The sequence below is a fragment of the Aspergillus pseudonomiae genome, assembly GCF_009193645.1.
Source record: "Aspergillus pseudonomiae strain CBS 119388 unplaced genomic scaffold BDV37scaffold_133, whole genome shotgun sequence".
NCBI classification, from domain to species: domain Eukaryota; kingdom Fungi; phylum Ascomycota; class Eurotiomycetes; order Eurotiales; family Aspergillaceae; genus Aspergillus; species Aspergillus pseudonomiae.
Window position 1 is genome coordinate 54414 of NW_022476125.1, and position 22503 is coordinate 76916.

The window sequence follows — 22503 nt, forward strand, 5'->3', positions numbered from 1 at the left end:
TCTTAAATAAGATCGATCTTTGGTTTGGTGAGCATCACACATTCGATCCCTTACCAATAGCATCAGCCAAGACTCAGATACGAGGCAGAGCCACCTGGCCCCCAGTGCAGATCACCACACCTGTCGGGAAATACCAAGATATGCACAGCCGCCAACCTACCAAATATCTGTTCAGGCGAGCCAGGAGTATACCCAATGGGGTTAATGCTGCACTTTGATCTTTCCACTGCGCCTCCATTAAATATCTCATGCGCGACTGATCAACGTGTATTGCGTACCTGACTTTTGAACACGCCTGCATAGCTTGGTATATAGATGAGCTAAGATCAGTCTCAATCGAGCTCCACCCTGATCTTGATTGTACCAGGCTACTACTTAACCTAGTGGGGTGGTTGCAGATATCGTACTTACTGCGTGTTGTGATTATTTTAAATCTTCTGCGTTATTCAACACTATTACATCGTTTTGGTGCATACATAGGGTTTGGAAGATAAGCTTCCTACGTACTTAGTTATATTTAAGCTATGTACTAGTTCGCGAATTTGTACTTGTTAATAGATCGTTACTATTATATGTCGATACTCAGCTATTATTTCTTATAATATATTAGGCTTAGTCTCCTTTTTTCATTTCTAACCTACTGTCTTTCATTTTCTATTCTTCATAATTTAAGCGTCCGCTAGGATAGATTCCCCCTTACTTGACTGAAACGTGGACATCTACACTTAGGATGGGGCGATGTAGATCTAGGCTTGTAGCATCTATTTGTTTGTGTAAGAGTAATTGTTTCCATTGCTTACTATGAGTCAAGACAGCTAGTACCTGGCGTCCGGCTGTTCAAGCGCTACCATTCATTTAAAGAATTGCCTAACAAAGTTCTGCTGTACCATCATTGAATTTTGAGGACCTCTATCCCTGGTCCAGCGTTTTGTATATTATGCCATATAACCGCGACAAGGGTACAAGACAGTGCATTATGTTTACCTCAAGACCGTAAAACTCTAATGGCAAGAGAGGAGTACGAAGATGAGGTGCCTGACTATATTTGACGGCTACTGCACGTTATCAAACTAACACTTACATAGGGAAAGAAGTCCACGAGATTGAACGTACAGGTTAAGACAGTTGAAAAGCTTCAATGTAAGCTTCGAACCTGTATGTTCCCTACACATGAAGCCAGAAACCGCATACAGAACGAGACACAGATCCATTCACAGCATTCAAGACTAACGCCAATCAAACATACAAAGAAACATGCACAGGAAAATACCACAGGCCTAATCAATGTTGGGATGGAGGTTGTCCTTGTATCCATGACAACTGATCGCACCATTGCTCGCGACTTTCACCTTTGGAACTATAGCCTTTCAGTTAGAAAGCAGTCTCAACCATGGTATGGAGAATACTCACCCAACTCGAATCTCACATCAGCTTTACCTCTCTCTCCTGCCTTCCTGTCACATTTACATGTGAGTGTGAATGACATCCCTCTTTCTGCTGTCTTCCCCTTGTCTGCCCTCTTCCCTTTCCCTGCCTCGCCTTCCGCTACAGATTGCACCCCTTCTACCTTGCATTCTGAGCAATGACCTTTCTCAATACCATTCCCACTAGGTCCATTAGTTGTCCATCATAACACGAGAAATGACTAGATAGCATGACATCTTATACGTACTCAGCTGTCCAAGTAAATTGTCCATTTTGCTCATCCCAACCGAGGCATTTGTCCAAGGGAAGCCTTGAAACACCGATACCCGGGTTTTGATCGGCGTCACTAACACGTCGGGGTGGGTTTTCCTGAGGAGGTTGGCCGTCTTGCTGGGGTCTTGGTTTGGTGAGTTTGCCGACATCTCGGGGTGGACACTGCGCCACAAGGTGCCATCTACTGCGATCCCATTGCTTTAGAATAGTTGTCTCAACCTTGGAACACACGTAAAGCTCCCTTTTAGGGTGTTTAAGAGATTCCCCTATTTTGGAACCAACACGGCGTAGGCCACTTCTGAAGCCTCCCCCGCCCGGTGTGGAGCTCTCGCCTGTGGGCTGGGTTACAGCCAAAACGGAGAGGATTAAAGTGATGATAACCCAAGCGCGATACATTTTTGCTGGAAGATCTGATAGCGCCGGTACGAAAACAGAATATATATGGGATATATGGGATATATGGAGAAACGACAGAAAGCAGATAGAAAGGAAAATTCAGAGATAGTATGCTTTTGGAAAGACCTCTCCTGGGCTTCAGGTAGGGGGGTTTATATAAAATAAAGGATTTGTACGTACTTCGAGTCTCTGGTTGTGTTTGAGCAGCTTTTTGATAATTTAGCGAGCTATATTTAGCCCTTTGAGCCATTCAGTATAAATGTTCAGCCGTAAGAGAGTTCCTTGCTTCCTTTGTTGAAACGGCCTGGGGCGCTGGGCGACTGTTTCGGGAGTACACTACGCTTTTGTACATCAGTTTTAGGGTACTGTAGTTGTTCAGGGGGTAGTTTAAGAAACGTTTAAGAGCGCGAACCTCCTTGCAATCCCCATTACCTTACCTAGAGGAGGTATGTCTTGATAGTTGTACTACCTGAGGCCTGAAGGCGTGTCACACACATCCTTACCGATTGCCCGACGAACGTAAGCCCTTTGAACGCAATGTCGACCTCTGTAATATAACCAAATCAAATCAAAATTTAGAGTCAAAAGTTACTAACTATACCTTGAATTGGAAAAGAACCCTTTGCGATGTGTTAATGGATCTCAAGTTCTGATTTAACTATGGGGATTGCTTATAGAATTGTATCGCTGATCTTAAGAATTGTGGGCTTCTGATATCCATTCCTTGACAAGGCTTTTGCAAAGCGTATTTTTATTTTCAATTTCTTCATCCTTCACCATATATCTTGGACTTAGCACAATGGACTAGACAACAGGATATCGCCTATCTTGTTGGTATTAAGGGTCAGATTGCCCTAGAATCAACCACATTTCAACTCGGTTCAGGGGTACAGCTTAAATATCGTAACGGGAATCGATTTATCGGCAATATTGGAGACTGAAAACTTCTATCCACTCTGAGGTTATGACGAGAAACCTGTTGCTACCTATCACAATGCCTTGATGTCAGTGAGAGTGATTGCTGTTTACTGCAAACCTCTTTTAGAAGGGGAAGGAAAAGAAACAGAAAAGGCTAGATTCTAGTCCTTCCCCAACAGCTGTGGATCATTCAAAAATTTCAATATAGTTCTAAGCCGAAGAAGTCGCTTTGTGGGTTTCAAAATTGGAGCTTGGCTAACTGTGCCGAATATTGGGGTCAAAGTTACCCCCAGCAAGGACCCACATAAGGGCCTTCTCGTGTATATTCATAAGGGTTACTCCGTACATGAGCCGAGAAGGCTTTGACAGAAAAAATCTTCAGCCCCATGACACCCTGGACAAAGCAACATGCCGATCGTCCCCATTCAGTATGCCCCCCTTCTCTTCACATATCCTGGCCACTCCACCGCAACTGGCTTCCGATACCCTGACCAAATAGGCCGCGACGCCACAAGTTGCAAGCCATTTGGCCCAAGCATCGCTCCACCGTCCAGGCCCCACAGCGTCACTGCTATATAGTTGATCCCATTGTAGTTGAGGATTCCCTCGGGCACAGGGAAATCCGTTTGCGGGCCAAGGTTGTTGACTGATTGCAATTAGCAAGTACAATATAGGTAGACGTAAAACGTAGGACAAGTCAGAAAGGAGTAGGAGATATTCTGCGACGTACCAAATTTCCCAAACTGAAAGCCGTTCACATAGAGTTGACAACGATAGTTTCGCGTATGTACGTCGTCCGTTGAGCCATTGAAGGCAAATACAAACCGCAGCGGAATGTCATATCCTGTTGGTAGATCCAGGGGAAAGGACGTGGCGAAGAATCCAACGCCTGGCTTCTCGATCCCTTTCGTAAACGGACTTCGCATTTCCCATGTATTGCTTGGAGGATAGGGTAGATGGTAGCCCTGTCGTTCAGCGAACATGGCTCCCTCATTGAGAGGGCCACGGATGAGATCGCGATACTGTTCACCGCCAAGGTTTCCCGTCATCTTCCAGTGTAGGTCAGACTGATGCTCATGACCAGAAAGGGAGTAGTCCAAGATGCCGCGCGGGAACTTTATTGCGTCTGTGCCTGGGGCCTCCTCGTCGTACCCCATGTGGTCAATTAAGATGCTGATGGTGTAGGGCTTTCCCGGAGAGAGAGCCGCAAGGTTCGCAGTGGGAACAAGTGAAATGTTCTGCGCATAGAACGAAGTATCACTGCTTCCTGCCCAAGAATCGAGATGGTTATCGTTCAACCAGATGGAATACCCGAAGCCCGACCCGCCGGAGATATTTAGAAAAAGGAAGCTCTCCTGCCCGTTAGCAATAAAATGCCCTCGGTAAAGGAGAGACCCAGTGTGGTAGCCGTAGTCAAGCGCATAAAGGGAGGTTGGAGTAGTGAGGTTCCGAGGGTTGTTGGTCCAGGATTGATTGAGAACTGCCCAGGCCTCGTCATCGTACGAGAGATCAATCTCCGGTAGGGAATCGAGATATTTCCATTCAAGATCACGGAGAGTGGGAAGGGAGATTGTGGGCGGATTGTACTGGATGAGCCCATGAAGTTTACCCCTGGATGAAAGCGTAGTGTTGAGCAATTGATCATTAAACACCACGCCATTTACTTCTTGTGGCGTGGATATGACCTCAATGGTGGTGGTTGCATTGACGTCTCCACTCAAAACTAGGAGGTCGTTCTGAATTATTGCAGTTCGAACGAGGTACCCTGCTTTCACAATGATGAGATCTTTTGATGGTGAACTGCAGTTGCGGATAGGCTCCATGGCTGGTGCTTCCAGTATCCAGTAGTTGTACGCATCATTGCGCCATAGAAGATGAACCTCAAGATCTCCAATTCGGATCACCCTAGGAGTAGCTGTTACTCTCCATTGAATAACCCATGCACCCTGTTGTTGTCTGATTACAATACCAGAGACTGGACCGTCTAAAATGACTGGTTTGGATAATGCCTGCGAGAGTGCAATTTCATGCACTTCATCTTCTCCACCATATAGAACCAATACGCGGGTCGGGCCAAGGCTATGTGCCCATGTCAATACCTCCGCCGTGGAATAGATCATGTTAATGCCTCCAACATCATAATCTGTGACGTGTAACTTGGAATCACGTCCGTTCAATGACAATGTTGTATTATGCAGCTGGGGAATGGTGACATTGCCGATACTGGTCGACGCAGTTAGTCTGTATCTTGCGCTGCCCGTGAATGTAAAATCAGCATGTCTAACAACGTAGAAATTTGTTTTGGTGCCATTTCCAACCAGGGGAGTGACAGCGATTCCTGGGTTGTCTGTGTGCGAGCCGTTCTTGCCAATCCCTGGGGTTGCCGTTAGATAGGCCGGTGATACTTTAAAAAAGTTGGCTTGCAGTTTCTGTTCGCTGTACTTTTCACGCGTGAGGGTTCGGTCCTCAGCGATGGAGGCACCGTAGTCATAGGAGGTATAACCTCCATGGTATCCCAGATTTCCCCAGTTTGTACCACCATAAGTCTGGGGAAATTTAGTAAGATTTCGTTAGAGATGCAAATTTGCGCATTCTGACCATGTAGATGTTGAAGACCTTAACCCCAAAGCTGTAGTTGTTCTTGTACACCACTCGAGAGGCTTCGTGATTGACCAGCATTGCACATCCTTCCTCAGTGACTCCTCCCCTGGTTACGGTTAGATCTGTGAATATAGTGAGAGTAATTTGCTCTAGAAGTAAATAAAAATATGTACGCCATAGGACTTACCATCCCCCGCCTGACCCTCCTTGAAACTCCATAATGGTAAACGGCGTCGTGGGACTCTGCTCTTCATGCAGGATATTCCAATCATAAGGAAATCTGTACGTTGGCCAAACATCCGGATGTGCACCTCAATATAAGTTAGCTCCTTGTCTCAAGCAGTCAACCCAACAGGAGCATGCACATACAGTCATACCGCATGGGGTAAGCATCAATTCCATAAATATCTACCTCACCTAGTCCGGTTCCAGGTGCGAAGTATCCTTCCACTTCGTTGTCGTTCATTGCCATGGGCACTTCCACACCCGCAGCACGCAACTCTTCCGCCATCAACGCCATAACTTCACGATTCATCTGTGATGGGAAGTCCTCCTCCGTCAGCCCTGGCCAAGTAGTATACTCATTCTCTGGCTGGACCATGATAACCGGCCCCCCTCGTGTGATCTGTGCATCGGCAATGATCTTTCCAACTTTCGACATGTAGTTCTTGATGGAAGCCACATAGTCGGGACTCATCGATCGAATGGCTCCTTTAATACGTAGGACCCATCCCGGGATACCTCCAGCAGAGGTTTCGGCATTGATATATGGACCGGGTCGTGCGATGAGATAGATTCCGGCCTCAGAAGCAGCAGCGAAAAATTCATCAAGATTCCAGATATCAGTGCTATTGTGAATACCGTTGTCGCCGATCATAACATTTCCTGGGTTGCCTTCCAAAAGACCCCAGTCGGTGTAGAAGGAGACGCCGTTGAAACCCATGCTTTTGATCTTCTGGAAGACATCTAGCCACAACCCAGGAACTGGAAGGCGGAAAGGGTGAAATTCGCCCGAGAAGATCATGATACGTTCATCGTTGATCATGAGAGAGTGTTGATCCCAGGTGACCTGCCAGTAGTTATTAAATGCCGTACCGGAATTTCCTCATGTGATTTATTAGTCCAGTCTCCATACCCTAGTTTGAGCAGGCCCCGATCTCTTATCACGGTTAGAATTAACTGCATTTAATGCTCTTGTTGTGGATGCATCGGCAGATCCACAAATCACTGCCAGACTGATGAGCAATAGCAGTGGACACAAATGTAGGAGGCGTAATGGTAATCGCATCTCTGTTTCTATGGCAAGAGTAAGAACGGTTCACGCGTAAAGTGACGGCACATAGATATTTAATGGCGAAGGATTCTCATCCAGCTCTCCTAGGAATTAACTGCTAGGCTCGGCCCGTATCAAGACACCAGGCAGAAGAGGATTGCGGTTTGGCTTTCACGGCCCAAATTCAACTGAAACCACTACTATAAACATTTCTCTCGCCCTCATGGTACAGGCGGTTAAATGAAGAATGAGGGATAAATTACACTGGTGTTATTGAGCTCCTGCTGGCTTTGCTTCAAGCAGTAAACGTGCATTATTTGGACTCCGGCTCGAAGTCGCTTGGAGATTGGTGGAGAAAGTTGCACCAGCGCATGATATATCTTGGTTCTAGACTTTACTAAAGATGCGTTATGATCTAAAGATGTATTCAGGCTGAATCCTGGTACATGCGGGGTTAAGTATTCAACTGACGATCTCGGGGATTTCTCCGAGATCGTGGGGTTATGGTAAGCATGGCATTCTACCTATTTGGCTTAGCAAGAGCTCGATAAGTTTTAATGATAAGCACAGAAGTACGAGTTTGTTTGAAGTTCATGTTACCAGAAATTCTCACACGAAGATCACTAGGATTGTGACAGGAAGCAATATATGGGGACTGGAAATCCGAGCCAGAACATGGAAACAGAAGTTCTTGAGCAGACTTGGTGTTGATTGTTAGAACGATATGGAGGGCTGAAAAGTGCTTTTCAGATTATCCTACGTGGTGGACCTGGACTCTGATTAACGAAGCTGTAGTCTAGAGAGTATTGCGCTGAGTTGAAATGCCGAAGACTTGCACGTTTCTCATTTCTAGCCTTAGATCTAACAACAAGCATAAATGTGAGACAAGGTATGGGCTTTACTCTTGCTTTCTGGCTATCTGCCAATAAGTTTGTTGTAGGTGATATACGTAAACTATCCTCGCAAGTCTGTCTCTAATCCTTGGCCTCGTTGCCTTGAAAAAGATGAAGATATGTTATTTGGGCAAGAATCGTATTCCGGTGGAGTTAAATCTTATACATTGCTTTATTTGCTACCATGATGCACTTGTACATATTGTTATATATGTGGTTGCTTGATTCAAAGGCTAAAATGAACTGCATTGTGCAAATGTATGTCAATCACCTATTGTCAGATTTATCATGCATCACAGAAATTGTTAAACAAGGGGAAGGCGACATGTAAATTGAGCTGTCTTTTCACATAATGTGAGCATAGAAATGCAAGTCATGTTACTGATGACTGGATTAAGCTCACTAGGGTACGCCACGATTCTGGACAACTCACCCTCCATCGGGGACCTCGCTTTCATATTCTCGTCTTGGCAATCCCCGAACCAGTTGTTCTCTCATACGTGATACATCTTATTCGTATTTTGGATGGTTCAGTATACGCCATGCTGACAGCAAAATCCATTTAACATGTGCGATGAGGGTGTCTTCTGATATCTTGTCCTGATACTGGACTTTTGAGGAACCTCTCTATGAGCTGCAGCTGTAGTGGACCTTTCTAGACCATGAAAATAATGGATACAGACGAGCCTAGTCTTCTAATCGGCCATCATGCGCAGTCAATAGACATACATTGGCTAACGTTAGGGTTTGAGAATCTGATCTCAGTATCTCTCGCTATTTATTTATATCTCGTGTCTCTCTTGAATAGACGATATACTTGACCTAAATCTCAGCTTTAGTTTTGGCAAATCGTACTTCTCCTTTTCCTATCTAGTAGTTGTCCTTGAACGATAAGAATCACCGACATCATGGATGGGACATCTCAGATTCCAGTTGGAGACACTCTTATTTGGCGAGCCTATGGCCAATTCGTCAAAAGGTTGTTGCTTGGCCCCAACACCCCTAAAGAGGGCTTGGACTATGTTTATGTGTGCTCTCCCACAGAGCATGGGCTCCGTGGGGGACGACCCATTCCGGATGCAGTGACCAACTCAAATGTCTTCTCCGTTGCCGACTCTTTACAGAGGGCTGATTCGCCTCTGTTTACGATTCGCACGGACCTAAGTTACTTTGAGTCCCTCGATAAGTATGCAATGATGGGTATCACAGTTTAAGAGCGACATACTAAACATAGCAGCTATCTCAAGGCTGTGACAGTCAAGACTATCACCCAGGAACAGAAGGCTGAGATCAAACAAGCCATTAAAGAGCAGATTGAAGCCGAGGAACAGAGGAATATCGCAAAGGCTGCTGCTCTAGCAGCATGGAAGAATGATCCCGACGCTCAGGCTAATCATAGGGCTTTTCACGACTGGGCTATTGGCAATGCTGATTCGTACCTGGAGCTAGAGGAGCAGGTCACCCTGACTTCAGGCCAAGTGGATCTACTCCAGAGCAAGTATTACGGGGCGATGGCAGGAACGCTCCGAGAAGAAAGGGAGAAGCTGGAAAAATTGGCAGCGGATACGAAGTACAGTAACCCAGGGCATGGCCATATGCATCTCTGGTATTCCACAGACTAAAACCAACCCCTTTCCAGGTATAATATGCCATGCTTCATTCGTGACTACGCTATTGACGAGGCGGCCCTCGATGCAGATCGCAGGGTAGAAGATATAGATGGCCGCGATCTTGTTTATCAGCCCCTTTCCACTATTGACGGATACGAATCATCCTGCGACTCTGGGATCAAGGGGACTGCTGGAGATGATACAATTGTCACGCTGGACCTTACCTCGTCCAGATAGGATGACTGGAAAGAGCTTGGCCATTCTCAAAGCATCTCTAGGGAGGCAAATAAGTTCTTTTTCTTTTTCAGCAAGTCAAGCAGTACTAGCACTGCTGAAACACACCTTAACTTTGACGGGAGCGAAATGGAAACAGCAGACAAAGATTACGGAGTAATTGTCGGTGACAGCGGAAAGACCATGGTCATGCGTGGTCTTTGGACACAGAAGCGTGGTCTTTCCGCGCTGCGTGTTTTTTTTCTTGAATATTCCACCAAGGCTATACCCAATTTGTTTTAGGGCCATTTCTATAGTTCCAGATATCAGTGTACTTTCTTACACTGGGTGCGTATACTAAATAAATAGATAAGGATATATAAGGCCTGGATATAGCCTCGTAGATTAATAATTTGATATACAGTTGTTTATAAGAAGCTGTATAATATTGGACGTTCTGCTATTTTTATCTTTTGGGACATTTTCACTATACTATTTACTTAACATGCCTTAAACCAAGATATTATCTAAGGACGTCGATTAGAATGCCTTTGTTCAGTAGCCTGACAATAAAATAGAAAGTAGTTTCACGGAGGTAATGAAGAGTCGCATACTTTATATAAAGCAAAATTTCCAAAAGTATTGTCTTTTCTTTTTATACGAGTTCCTTCGCTGATTCGCTATTCATTCTTGATTCTCGTCTAAACTGAACCCGCCAAAATACGAACACTGGATCAAAAATATCATACTAAGGTTAATCGAAGGTTTCCTGCGCTGGTATCTTAATAAGCATAATATGAAATATTAGTCTAGATTCTTGGTCTTCGCCCAATACCTTCGGATCTTCTGGTGCGAAGAGATGGACAGCCTCTTCCCTTATAACCTTAGACGTAGGATGACAAGGGCAGGTTACTATCTATAGATCATGAATACTAGAAGCTAACTTAGTTAGTTGGTATATACTACTCTTATTGATGAGTACGAACTTGATATGAGGGCAAAGACGTAGCCGCCTAATAATATTAATAACCTCTTGTACAAGACGTACCACATCATGGCACTGATGAACGTGCATTTCGCGACTGTTCGGTGTCGACATCAATACAGTTGCCTTAGGAAGATGATATCGTCTACATCCGCACGGCCCGGGACTTTTGGTGGAGTCTGATAAATACATGAGGAGCCCCGACTCCCTTAAATGGAAGGATATCGAGCTTTACATAGTGAAATACCCAGAGAACCCAGCATGTCAGACGCTTCTTATAAGGGTTAAGCACCGGCTTAACAAAGGAAAAAGAAACAAGGGTATCGCGTAAGTCTCCTACCTTATTCTTATATATCTTGCTAACCCTTACAAGCCCAGTCTTCATGTATACCGAAAGAAATGACAACCTTGGCCTATATATTATTCAAGACATATTGGAATTTGCCTTTCGCGATGATACATTTGCTAGCAAATATATCAAAGAGCCGAGGGATGTCTGGCGCTACACGCATGTGCTAAACCACCAACTCGGCACCCCTATTCATTTTAAGGTGGAAGTCCAAGAGATCCCGGTATTTCGTCGTGTGGTAAAGTATACAGAAGGGCGATAAATCACTCATTCAACCAGTGCCTTGTTGTATAAAAAGCTCTAAGAAGATGAAGTTACGATAAGCAGGTTAGACGGATCCAAGGACCTTAGTTCTTTATATAAATATCACAAAGGAGCTGCTGCAAACCTTAGTAAGTCGTCTATCCATAGAAAGAGGATTCATACAAGTATTAATAGCTATGAAGGGCACTTGGATAAACACTCTAGAAATATTATCATAGGCCATAGCCGCAGTCACACATTTGTATACTATATTCAGGTCCAGGACAATACCCAATCCGCCTTTATAAATACCCCTACTAGGGACGCTTTGATAAAGCTGGTAACAAATTTAAATTTAACCCGAGACGCGTCTGTGCCGCAACACCTAAGTAATAAAAAGAAACAAGAGATTAAGTAATTCACTAAGCTCACTAAACTGAAGCGCAAACGTGATCAACTCCAGTACGATCTGATCGCGCAATACCATTAACTGCACAAGGCTCGAGGGACAACCCTGTACTCTGAATTTGAGCGGGCCCAGAGATAGATAAAAGCGAGACGGAAAAAGTTATACAAAGCTGCTAAAGATAAGTAGTATGACAATTTCTTTAAGCATATCAGAAACTGCATCGTCGAGGGAAATTACAAGAGACAATCCCTTACCTTCGAGCTCGATATATCTCATATTATTCCGGAGAGAAAAGCTCTTGTAGACCTTGAATTTAAAAATCGGGATATAGATAAGATCAGTGACGCTAAGCTGTTTGAGGATTGTATCCAGTCCCTTGAGATGCGACTCGGTCTCTATTATTTGGGGGTACCGAAAATACTGTAGAAATGTATCAATTTTCGTGAACCTTCGCCTAAAATAGCTAGCTATCCGGAAATATTGGATAGCCTTCCTCTTGAAAGTAAAAGTGGACTTGAGTGCCTGGTATGCTTTAGTTATCCTAATATATATTCGCGCGCAAGATAGTATATATATACCTATAAAGATACGTTGTAGAGGCACTTCGAAACGCACAACTTGAAATCGAAGTTCCCAAATGGGCGTACGTGTGATTATCCTGGATGCGAGGAGGTCTTCTATACCCTTCCCAAGTATAAACTTTATTTGGATATGGTACACAAGATTTCTCTATAGAATTATGTTGCTATTAGAATACGTTAGCGTCGTATTGCTCCATGTCGCGGGGCACAACCTAAGGTCTTCGTTTAACATACGCTCAAGTTGCACCCCATCTTGTCATGGGGTTCTGATCGTGCTACTATCTTGAGTACCATGGCGGTGAAGGCTTCAAAACCTGGCAGTCGTTCTTTACGCGCTTGACAGACGTATGAGAAACTAGTATAGGTCTCATATCATAAGATAAAAGAAATTAACACAGTCCTTCTATGCGTCGAAACTAGCTATGGTTGGCTCTAAGTACAGGTCGTAGTGCAAGGGAGCAGAGACGAGAAGACTCTGCTACCTCGAGGTTAGAGGCATAACCCTGTCACATTGTATACGTCCTATCCCGTTCCCTGACATCGTGACGCCGGAATGATAAAATGTTATTATTGTTGCTGCATACTCAAGTACGCCGCTTGGAATACTCCGTCGCCCACTCATTCTTTCTCTTCCTGGGACATCCAGCCCAATCCTCCAGTGCCCTCACTCAAGATAAGAGCACCTTTATATATACAGCAGCAGCAGCCGCAGCGTAGTTCTGCCACAGTTTATTCTTATACAAGTCGGCGTAGTCCCAAATCCTCTGGATCACTAGACAAGGAAACGTATCCATAATTCCGGCCCCTTCCATCTCGAAACGGAGAACATCGTACTTCTGGCTTATTTAATCTCAAACTCTAGCAGACCGCATAAGCTGATTTCCTGAAGCCACTAATCCATAATAGATTCGAGGATAGGTAAATCCTCGGGGCTTTCGCTCAACCCAATATTCCAAGTCGCATTGATCGCAGGTTTCACATGTACTCATCTCCTCATGTGTATATCCAGAGGCAAATAGAATGTCTTTAGCCAGTCCCAGGTGCTCATACTCAGGACACGATGTCTTGATATAGTCTAAATATTCTTGAACCTCCAAGAATTGTAGCTCCGATTCTAAAGTCAGTGTAGTAATAGCAGACAGTAAGCTGGGCTTGGCAAGGCAGGACTGTGAGGCTGTGCCATCAACATTTAGATGTGATTGGTTTTTTTTTGCACCAGTTTGATCGGATCATTCGATATTCCTTACTTACTTTAGCTGGCCTCATTATTTCCCCGTAACACGAGCCCCTCAGCTTCAGCTCAGCGTACGTTCCATTCATTTCTCCCAGCTCTTCCAGGTCTCAACAGGCCCCTGACGCAACAGTACTTTCCCAAGGTTTTCCTGTCCTATTTGCAGAATCCGACGATAATATTGTGCATCCACCGAGCAATATAGCGCCCCTCCTGGACTATCGTTAGGCACATATAGTCAAAATGGACGATATATTAGACGTTAACGAGCGTCCCGAGACGATTTTATCGCACCAGCCGAAACGACGGGGGGCATCTCACGGCGGTTCCTTGGGTCCACGGCATGACTGGTACATGGTCGGGTGGATCTGTGCGCTGCATATAGAAATGGCAGCAGCTCGGGCTATGCTCGACGAGGTTCACGACCCCCTACCACAACAAACAGACGACAGCAATACCTACGTCCTCGGAAGCATCAAGCAGCACAATGTGGTTGTTGCATGTTTGCCGCACGGGCAGTACGGAACAAACAATGCAGCGATAGTCGCAACCAATATGTTGCGAACGTTCCCTGGAATTCGCGTCTGCTTGATGGTAGGGATTGGTGGTGGTGTACCGAGCAGAGCTGATCTGCGTCTGGGCGATATCGTCGTTGGAACAAGAGTGATGCAGTGTGATCTTGGCAAATATATTGACGACGGACATTTGCTTCGGACGGCAATACCCAGGATTCCTCGCCAGTCGCTCGGGACAGCTGTGTCTGCCCTCCGTTCAAAGCATGAATTGAGTCCTAGTCGAGTTCCGACGATCCTGCAACAGATGCTAGGTTGTCAACCCGCATATAGTCGCCCAAGCATCCCAGACCGCCTTTTCCACGCGACATACAATGGCGGACCCATGCCCCATGACTGCGACGGATGCGATCAGTCAAAGCTCGTCAAACGGAGCGGCCGAGTAGGGAATGAAATAATGATTCATTACGGCGCGATAGCCTCAGGAAACCAGGTCATGAGAAGTGGCATGTTTCGGGATGACGTGGCTCGAAAACTAGATGTTATATGCTTTGAAATGGAGACTGCTAGCCTGCTTGATATTCTTCCTTGCCTGCCGATCCGCGGAATTTGTGATTACTCGGACTCTCACAAGAGTAAAGAATGGCAGAGGTACGCCGCAGCGACTGCGGCCGCATACGCCCGGGAATTTTTGGAGGAGCTACCTAGGACTGAATCACATGTCAATATTACATGTATGCCCTATTTAAGTAAATTCTCGCAGCGCTTGATAAAAGATTAGCACCTGCTCACATTGACCAGAAGACTGCCGTTTCTCAGACGAACGCCGGCAAAGTTTGTTGAATTCTCTAAAGTTCGAGCAGATCGACTATCGCAAGATCAACATCAAAGATGCCCATTCTAAGACTTGTCAATGGCTTTTCAGTCATTCCAGCTATGGAGAATGGCTCGACCCCGCGGCGTTAATGCAGCACCATGGTTTTCTGTGGATCAACGGTAAACCAGGTGCTGGCAAGTCAACAATCATGAAGGTTGCGTATGAGCGTATGAAGAGAATAGCCCGGGCTAGAAACAGCGTCACAGCATCATTCTTCTTTAATGCCAGAGGGGAGTATTTGGAAAAGTCGATTACCGGAATGTATCGATCATTGCTACTGCAGGTGCTTGAAGGATATCCAGATCTCCAGACCGTCTTAGATGATTTGGAGCTAGTCCCCCAAAGCCTTAATAGCTGTCCTCCCTTGAATAGCTTGAAAGGTCTCTTTCTTAAAGCAGTTTCTGCTCTCGGCCAACGTGAGTTAACTTGTTTTGTCGATGCTCTTGACGAATGTGACGAACAGCAGGTTGTCGACATGGTCCAGTTCTTTGAAGACTTGGCGGGACAATTCTCGGCCAAGGGCGTTCCGTTTCGAATATGCTTCTCAAGCCGGCATTACCCATATATTGCTCTTCGACGTGGAATCCGTCTCACCCTGGAGGATCAACCTGGCCATGCCAAAGACTTAGAGACGTATGTGGGTAGCCGTCTTCGAATACGTGACCAATCGATTGCCGAGGAGCTGCAATTCACGCTTCTTGACAAAGCCGCTGGTGTCTTCATGTGGGTCGTCTTAGTTGTCGGGATCCTCAACCAGGAGGATCGGCGAGGTGGGATGTCTCTGAGAAAGAGACTTGCTGAAATACCGAGCGATCTCAGTGAACTATTTAGAGATATATTGAGACGTGACTGTGAAGATACTGAGGCTCTCCTGCTGTGCATCCTCTGGATTCTCTACGCAGAACGCCCACTGCAGCCCAAAGAATTCTATCACGCGCTCTGGAGTGGATTGTCTTTCAGTGGCCTTGCTGATAGCCAAGCTCCAGATGTCACCGTTTCTGATTCTAGCGATGGCTTGAGTCGATTCGATAGATATGTCATTCACTCCTCTAAAGGACTGGCAGAAGTTACAAAATCTAAGAAGCCAACCGTGCAATTCATCCATGAGTCCGTTAGAGACTTCCTTATCAAAGACAAAGGCCTGTGCGAATTATGGCCCGAGTCAGCGTTGGACCACGAGAGCCTGGGCCATGAGAGATTGAAACAGTGTTGCTTGTTCTATCTGAACCATACCTCGGTGGTCGCATCCGTCGACAAATTGCTGTCAGTGCCAAATTCGAACAGGTCAGTGGGAATCTTGACCAAATTGCCTTTTCTGGAGTATGCCGGTCAACATGCCCTCTACCATGCCAACATTGCTGCGAAACGATTTCCTCAGAGAGAATTTTTGCTCTCTCTCCGGTTTTCAAATTGGATCAAGATCCACAATGCCTTTGAAAAGTTCAAGGTTCGTCGATATACCGAAGGCGTAAGCCTAATGTACGTTCTCGCCGACAACGGTCACTCAGAGCTCGTTCGAATATGGCCCAAGGAGGAGCGGCAAGAATATACACCCAGGGAAAGGTACAAGTACCCGCTATTTGCTGCATTAGCGAACGGTAACAAGGAGACCATTGCCGCTATACTGGACTTGCCTTCATGCATTTACAATGGGATAGATCTTACAGACGGCCTGAACAACAGAAAGGACGTCAAGGGATACGAGAATCGAACCCCTCTATCATGGGCTGCTCAAGAAGGGCGCGACACGTTAGTCCAGCTACTTCTTCATAACGGAGTGGCCATTGACCAGATAGACCAAGCAGGTCTCACAGCGCTTTCGCGGGCGACACAGAATGGGCATGATACAATAATAAAGCTTCTGATTGAGAACGGGGCCGATGTCAATGCTAGTCCGAAAGGTAGATCAACACCACTTCTACTGGCTTTAGAACACGGGCATGAGGCAGCAGCCAGGTTCCCGATCGAGAACGGAGCCAATGTTAATACCAGCAATAGATAAGGCTGGACACCACTTCATTGGGCGTCAGCGAGAGGCCATGAGGCAATAGCAAGGCTTTTGTCTGAGAACGGGGCCGATGTCAATGCCGGCGACAACAACGACTGGACGCCACTTCAGGCAGCGCCAAATAATGGGTATGAGCGATTGGTAGCGCTCCTAATTGATAAAGGGGGCGATGTCAATGCCGGCAACAAATCCGGATGGACACCACTTTTACGAGCGTTGGTAAGAGGCTGCTATTGGGTAGCAAAAGTCCTTATTGATAGTGGTGCAAACGTCAATGCTCACGATAGAGACGGATGGACACTACTCTTCCGCTCCTCGAATGCCGGTAAGAAGGCGGTGGCAGAGCTTCTCATCGAGAAAGGAGCCGACGTGAATATCAGTGATATAGGTGGGTGGACACCACTTTTACAGGCTTCAAGCAAAGGTCACAAGGAGATAGTAAAGCTCCTTAGCAAAGGTGCTGACATCAATGCTAGGGACAGGGATGGACGGACAGCCTGGCTTCAAAAAATGGCTTTGAGGCAGTGGCAAGACTCCTTATCGAGAAGGGAGCAGACCCAGTCTGATCTTCACCTCAATGAATGTATCTAATAACGTGGTGAATCCTGTCGTCGTAATATAGAAACAAAAGAGATGTATTATGCCATAGCGTCAGCAAACGCAGCTGATACTATTATGCCGACTGTCTACGTTGCAGCGCGAGAAGAATTCCATAAGCTACTGGGACCTCGGTGCTCGACATACACACCATGAGCTCTATATGCAGCTGGATGTCTGCCACAGCTAACTTGGAAGTACGTGCCTCCAATTGAGTTACCATGCAGCCTGTATTCGGTCAGAGAGGGACGAATTTGGTCATATTCCTGCTGGCTGGTCGACACTAGCGCTATAGGTAGGTTGAAAGAAACCGGACTGATCCTAAGGTGCCTGGCCGCAATAGTCTACTGCCAACCTCCAAATAATCTAAACTAAACGAGCTTCCCTTAATCCTAGGTGTTCCCAGGTAAGGCTACACTGATAATGACTTAAGACTTTAGCGGGTCAAACAGCGTACGCCACCATAACGCCACCAAACCCTGTGCCGCTCTCTCATTGGTTACCGCTTCCCCGGCCGAGCTTAAGAGAATCGTGGAGCCGCCGGCCTTTTGAGACAAAGGGAAGCTTTGGTGTGATTCATTCCACTGACTCCCTCCTTCAGGGAATATATTTGAGCGAGGAACAACTAAGCTTCCAATTAGGAATGCCCGGCTTTTTTTTTTCTTTCACGTTCAAGAACGACACTTCTTCCCGCGCCATTATCCGATCAGCGCCTCCTGCTCGCCAAGCCTACTGGTTCGGGCGCTCCGATAATCGAGTCTTACACGGACAGCCAAAAAAGAGTATTTTCTGCCATATTACCTTTCATTTGTTCGATCCTTACCAACCAACCTAGGAATGTGCGACCAGAACAGCCTACACCATGCGCCTCATCCAAGGTATCGGTCGCGTGGAAGAAAGCGGGAGTCAAGCTTGAGCAATTGCTTAATATCAGCTTTGTTGTTGAGTTATCATAGCTAAAAAGGCAACCGGAAGACAGCATCCGACTCAGATAGGGATGTGCCTGGAAATGCGATCCCCGACAATCGGCTACTGAAGGTCGTCTGCGACTCCAGTGGCATCCATTCTCTAGTTGCCAACGTTTACAATAAGGAAGGGGCGGGGTTCCTAGCCAAGGACACACGCAGTAGCGCCCACCCGATACGTACGGTAATCCAAGAGCATGGTCGTATACATCAAGGACAAGGAACTAGGGGCTACATGCTACCATGCGATGAACTCGAGAAGGGCCGTCTCGATTTCATCCATACCATGATGATGAAAGCGCTGCGCTCCGACCAACCAATTCACGTCCCCCATCCTGAAAATGGCCGCTTCTTAGATCTAGGGTGTGGGACCGGCCTCTGGGCGATTGAAGTGGCGAAGGCATATCCAAGTGCCTACGTTCTGGGGGTCGATGTGTCTGCAATCCAGCCAGATTCTCCTCCGCCAAATTGTGACTTCAAGGTCCCTTTTGACTATGAGCGTCCTTGGTTAATGGGAGAAGGAAAGTGGGATGTTATCCATATGCGAATGGGGTGCGGCAGCGTCACCAATTGGCCAGCACTTTACAAGAGGATATACGACCATCTGCATCGCGGTGCTTGGTTTGAACAGCTTGAGATAATTTTTGAGCCTCGTTGCTTCGGTCGACGACTGAGATTCGGCCCGCTCCGATTTTGGTACTACAACCTGAAGGCCGCGACAGAACAAACCCAGAGCGGAATCGAGCATTACTCAGGTCAGGTACTGCAGTGGCTGGTGGATGCTGGGTTTCGCCAGGTCGGCTGTGAGGAATTTGTGCTGCCCCTAGAACCGTCGATGCTCCCCATCCACGACAAGGCATCTGTCCGATGGTACAGGACAGCCTTTGCCGAGAGTGTCCTGCTACTCTGTTTGGCGCCGTTCAGCCGTGTGTATGGCTGGTCATATGACGAGATCCAGTCACTCGCGACTGCTGCGGTAGCAGAAGCTCTTGATCCAAGCAGAACCCTTTTCTACACCTTGCGTTTGTACAAGGCGCGGAGGCCTTTGGACGAGGCGACTGTTTTTGGTGGAGCCCCTCCTTGACCAGACCTACTGTTTCAGCAGGGCTCCCCAGTATACTATCTACCCGGAGATCCTGGCAGACTGTGTCCAGTGCCACCTTTTCTTCCTTGCGCGCCATCGCCAACCAGGTAGCGCTGGGGAGAGTAATATAATATATGTTTAAGAAGCGGGAATATTATAATACCATGGTTACAGGCATGTGGTCAAAACGATGTAATCTCTATCTTCGAGTCTTAGCCTATTCTGCCCAGGAAATCAACTCCCACCTCTTTCCGACGCTATCGAAGCGTGGTAATACAAGGTGCTCTGTTGTGCCACCATCCTTATCCATATTTAATAATCCAGAGTTGTATCCGCTTCCCCAATACCCCATGAAAAAGACATCTGGTCCTCGCTTCAGAAGGGATACCACGTCTTCCACTAGCAGAAGCTTAAGGGTCTCGCCGGCTTCACGCACTTCGGTGGCTTTTGCACACCAAAACTTTCCTATTTCAGGGAGTAAGTCGGGGAATTTATTAGCGCTTGAGCATAAAAGACAAAGGATCTCTCTTGTATCTACGTGGTAAAATGTGCCGTAAGGAACGTTCTCTCGTGCTTGCCCGCGAAGGAGACTCTGAAATTCTCCCGGAGACAGCGTCGTCGAGTAAGTACATGCATCCAGGGTCTGCCATTTGATAAAGCTAAGCGCAGAACTCGTCAGAGATGAGCTAGCTTGGGTCTCGGCTTCCGTACTTCTGCGTGCTTTGTCGAACGGTACCAGCTCTTGATGAGATGGCTCAGGCACCTGATTAACGGGCACCAGTGCATTCACGCTTCCAACATCATTGGTCAAGGATAGCAGGACGTGCAACTGTAGAGGTGACATATCCCGAGTTTGCTCCGTAGGAGAACGATTTGTAGCTGGCATCAGAGGGTCTTCGCTTATCTCTGTATCATCATGGACCGCTATAGTCATTGATCCGGTTCCAACCGTCTCCTTCGATAGAGGCGCCTCAGCTTCAGGCTCCAGGTTGACCGAGTGGTTAGATACAGGCTCCGTCATGCCAAGGTCGTCCAGAAATTCAGGGACAAAGGACATGAAGATGTCTCTCTTCACAGCGAATTTTGACAAGTCTTGGCCTTGCATGGTGCTTTGAGGGTAGTATATATGTTGTAGGAACAGATAGTCCTGGTCGAAAAAGAAACTCCCGATATCCGTCATACCACAGCGCCTGTCCAATGACCAGCGTTCCTGGACATCTGTGACGAGAGCAGGACGTTGTTCCTGAGTCCGCCCCTGCTTTATATTCTGAAGTACACCCACGACCTGAGTGCTGCATTGTATAAGGACAGACGGATCATATTCGAAATCCCTTGGCGGTCGAAGGCGCGTCAGTAGGTTATAGATAGCGGTGAACTCTGGACTATACTGGACAGGTCTTGTCGAGATGCGAGAGCCAGGCAAGATGAACCCAACCGTACGAGTGAGTTCTTTAAACTGCATCCATAGATTTTCCGAATTGGGCAACTGGCCCAATCGCGCGTAACGGTTATGACCAAGTGGGGGCGAATCAGAAAGGCCATAGAAGTGACGCATGGCAAACAGAAAAACCTGACGATATGCAGACCAAAAGCCGTAGCCATCATTCGGGTGTGGCCTTTCCTCCACGCAGCTCTCAGCAATCTGTATCGGAAACCGGTTGTTCTGTAGGCGAACATAGAAGCGATGCATTGTCTGACGGATCGTCCCACTAAATTTGGGAGGCAGGAGTCGTTTAATAACGTATACCATGGGTCGGATGTATTTAATGTTCTCAAGGAATATCCGTAGAGATGGGATAATCCCCGTATACTCTAGGGCAGCCTGCCGAAGTTCTGAACGGAGCCAGGTATCTGAACAGAAAGATAACGCGGCATCTTGGTTAAACACACGATTTATATGCAAGCGGTCGGCCTTCGAGAGAGAAGGACATCGTCCTTTAAGCTGCTCGACTATCTCGGTGTCTAGTAGGTGTAGCTGATTGCAAGTGAGGCTAACCCAGGTAAAATAGATGTAACTAAGATAAGACGCAAGCTCCTGGAATGGTCAGCACTCCTTTCCTATAAATAGTTATGTCGCCTGCTTGGATCATCCTCACCTCTGGGATCTTCAGACTGGATAAATACAGACCCATAAGCCAGGGGCTCCAAAACGCAGGGAATTGTAGGAGATTATCAAGGCTCTCGCGGAATGCGGGGTAGTGATCAATCTTGGGTTGATATATTTCCTTGAAATCACGGCATTCCGATGGTGACTACTTCGCTAGCCATTCCCTCGTAGCCTCCGTCTCGCCATGTCTCTGATAGTATCGCACGCTCCGGAATATATCGCCGTCGCAGAACTCTTGAGCGCTTGCCTTAGACTCGCGCAATTTTCTCCGCGCGGCGGGAGTCAATTTGGTGGCATCATAGAGATATAGAATCCACCATTGTTTGTTCGGATTGAGCCACTCGGCGGCGGCTGAGAGTCGGTGCTGACCTTGGAAGCAGCATATAGTACACTTGGGAGGCAACTTGATGCTGGCTGGGTTTTCCAAGGACAATTTACTCAGCGAATTTGTAGCCATTATCTGCTCTAGATCAGGAGGTGTTATCTCTGCAGGAATCCATGTTAGAGGATCCAACCTGCGACAGCCTTCCTAGTCAAAGCAATGGATCAAATGGCGGACATTGCCTTGATTCAGGGTTCGTGATCCGCAGACGTCCAAACCATCAAAACAGAGGGATTCAAATTGAGAGACTTTCACTGAACCCACCAGCGCGCCCTGTAATTGCTGTGCAACAGCTAGATCTGTAGCGGTCATGACGTTGTGGAGGATGCTAGCTAGAATGCACACGTAGCCACTCTGTCCTTAATCTGCCGGGTGCTATATGGCACGCCACGGTAGAGGTAGAATAACCGTGGCTGTTCTCAGGCAGGCGGTTACCGGGGGTCAGCCCTGGAACCCTCAAGTGTGGTGGTTATCTTAGCGCGATAGTCGAGTGAAACAAAACCCGGCGGCACCACGCGACAAATCCATAGCCATGAAAATAGACACCGAAACCATGGCTTTTCTACGGATA

At 46.8% G+C, this 22503-nt stretch overlaps 7 protein-coding genes across 7 annotated transcripts; 4 read left to right on the forward strand and 3 right to left on the reverse strand.

Moving 5' to 3' along the window:
• Positions 1-1277: 1277 nt before the first annotated feature.
• On the reverse strand, positions 1278-2094 carry BDV37DRAFT_288925 (uncharacterized protein; the record flags this gene model as incomplete). Its single annotated transcript, XM_032088350.1, has 3 exons — positions 1278-1357; positions 1411-1607; positions 1673-2094. The coding sequence occupies 3 exons, from the start codon at positions 2092-2094 to the stop codon at positions 1278-1280; spliced, it is 699 nt and encodes a 232-aa protein (XP_031935331.1).
• Positions 2095-3437: 1343 nt separating this feature from the next.
• Positions 3438-6637, reverse strand: BDV37DRAFT_276484 (glycoside hydrolase family 35 protein; the record flags this gene model as incomplete). The annotated part of the gene is made up of 5 exons (XM_032085572.1): positions 3438-3658; positions 3743-5558; positions 5611-5719; positions 5801-5924; positions 5983-6637. The coding sequence occupies 5 exons, from the start codon at positions 6635-6637 to the stop codon at positions 3438-3440; spliced, it is 2925 nt and encodes a 974-aa protein (XP_031935332.1).
• A 2050-nt stretch (positions 6638-8687) lies between these two features.
• On the forward strand, positions 8688-9626 carry BDV37DRAFT_288927 (uncharacterized protein; the record flags this gene model as incomplete). Its single annotated transcript, XM_032088351.1, has 3 exons — positions 8688-8965; positions 9017-9349; positions 9419-9626. The coding sequence occupies 3 exons, from the start codon at positions 8688-8690 to the stop codon at positions 9624-9626; spliced, it is 819 nt and encodes a 272-aa protein (XP_031935333.1).
• Positions 9627-10656: 1030 nt separating this feature from the next.
• On the forward strand, positions 10657-12323 carry BDV37DRAFT_276485 (uncharacterized protein; the record flags this gene model as incomplete). Its single annotated transcript, XM_032085573.1, has 7 exons — positions 10657-10730; positions 10783-10914; positions 10961-11179; positions 11264-11328; positions 11383-11593; positions 11801-12010; positions 12188-12323. 7 exons carry the CDS (start codon positions 10657-10659, stop codon positions 12321-12323), a joined length of 1047 nt encoding a protein of 348 aa, XP_031935334.1.
• Positions 12324-13643: 1320 nt separating this feature from the next.
• On the forward strand, positions 13644-17317 carry BDV37DRAFT_288928 (uncharacterized protein; the record flags this gene model as incomplete). Its single annotated transcript, XM_032088352.1, has 4 exons — positions 13644-14646; positions 14717-16690; positions 16793-17185; positions 17274-17317. The coding sequence occupies 4 exons, from the start codon at positions 13644-13646 to the stop codon at positions 17315-17317; spliced, it is 3414 nt and encodes a 1137-aa protein (XP_031935335.1).
• Positions 17318-17898: 581 nt separating this feature from the next.
• Positions 17899-19733, forward strand: BDV37DRAFT_264390 (class I SAM-dependent methyltransferase). Its single transcript, XM_032083664.1, has one exon. It carries the CDS (start codon positions 18595-18597, stop codon positions 19441-19443), a length of 849 nt encoding a protein of 282 aa, XP_031935336.1. The 5' UTR covers positions 17899-18594; the 3' UTR covers positions 19444-19733.
• Positions 19661-22007, reverse strand: BDV37DRAFT_288930 (uncharacterized protein; the record flags this gene model as incomplete). The annotated part of the gene is made up of 3 exons (XM_032088353.1): positions 19661-21478; positions 21540-21695; positions 21756-22007. 3 exons carry the CDS (start codon positions 22005-22007, stop codon positions 19661-19663), a joined length of 2226 nt encoding a protein of 741 aa, XP_031935337.1.
• Between the last annotated feature and the right edge of the window lie 496 nt (positions 22008-22503).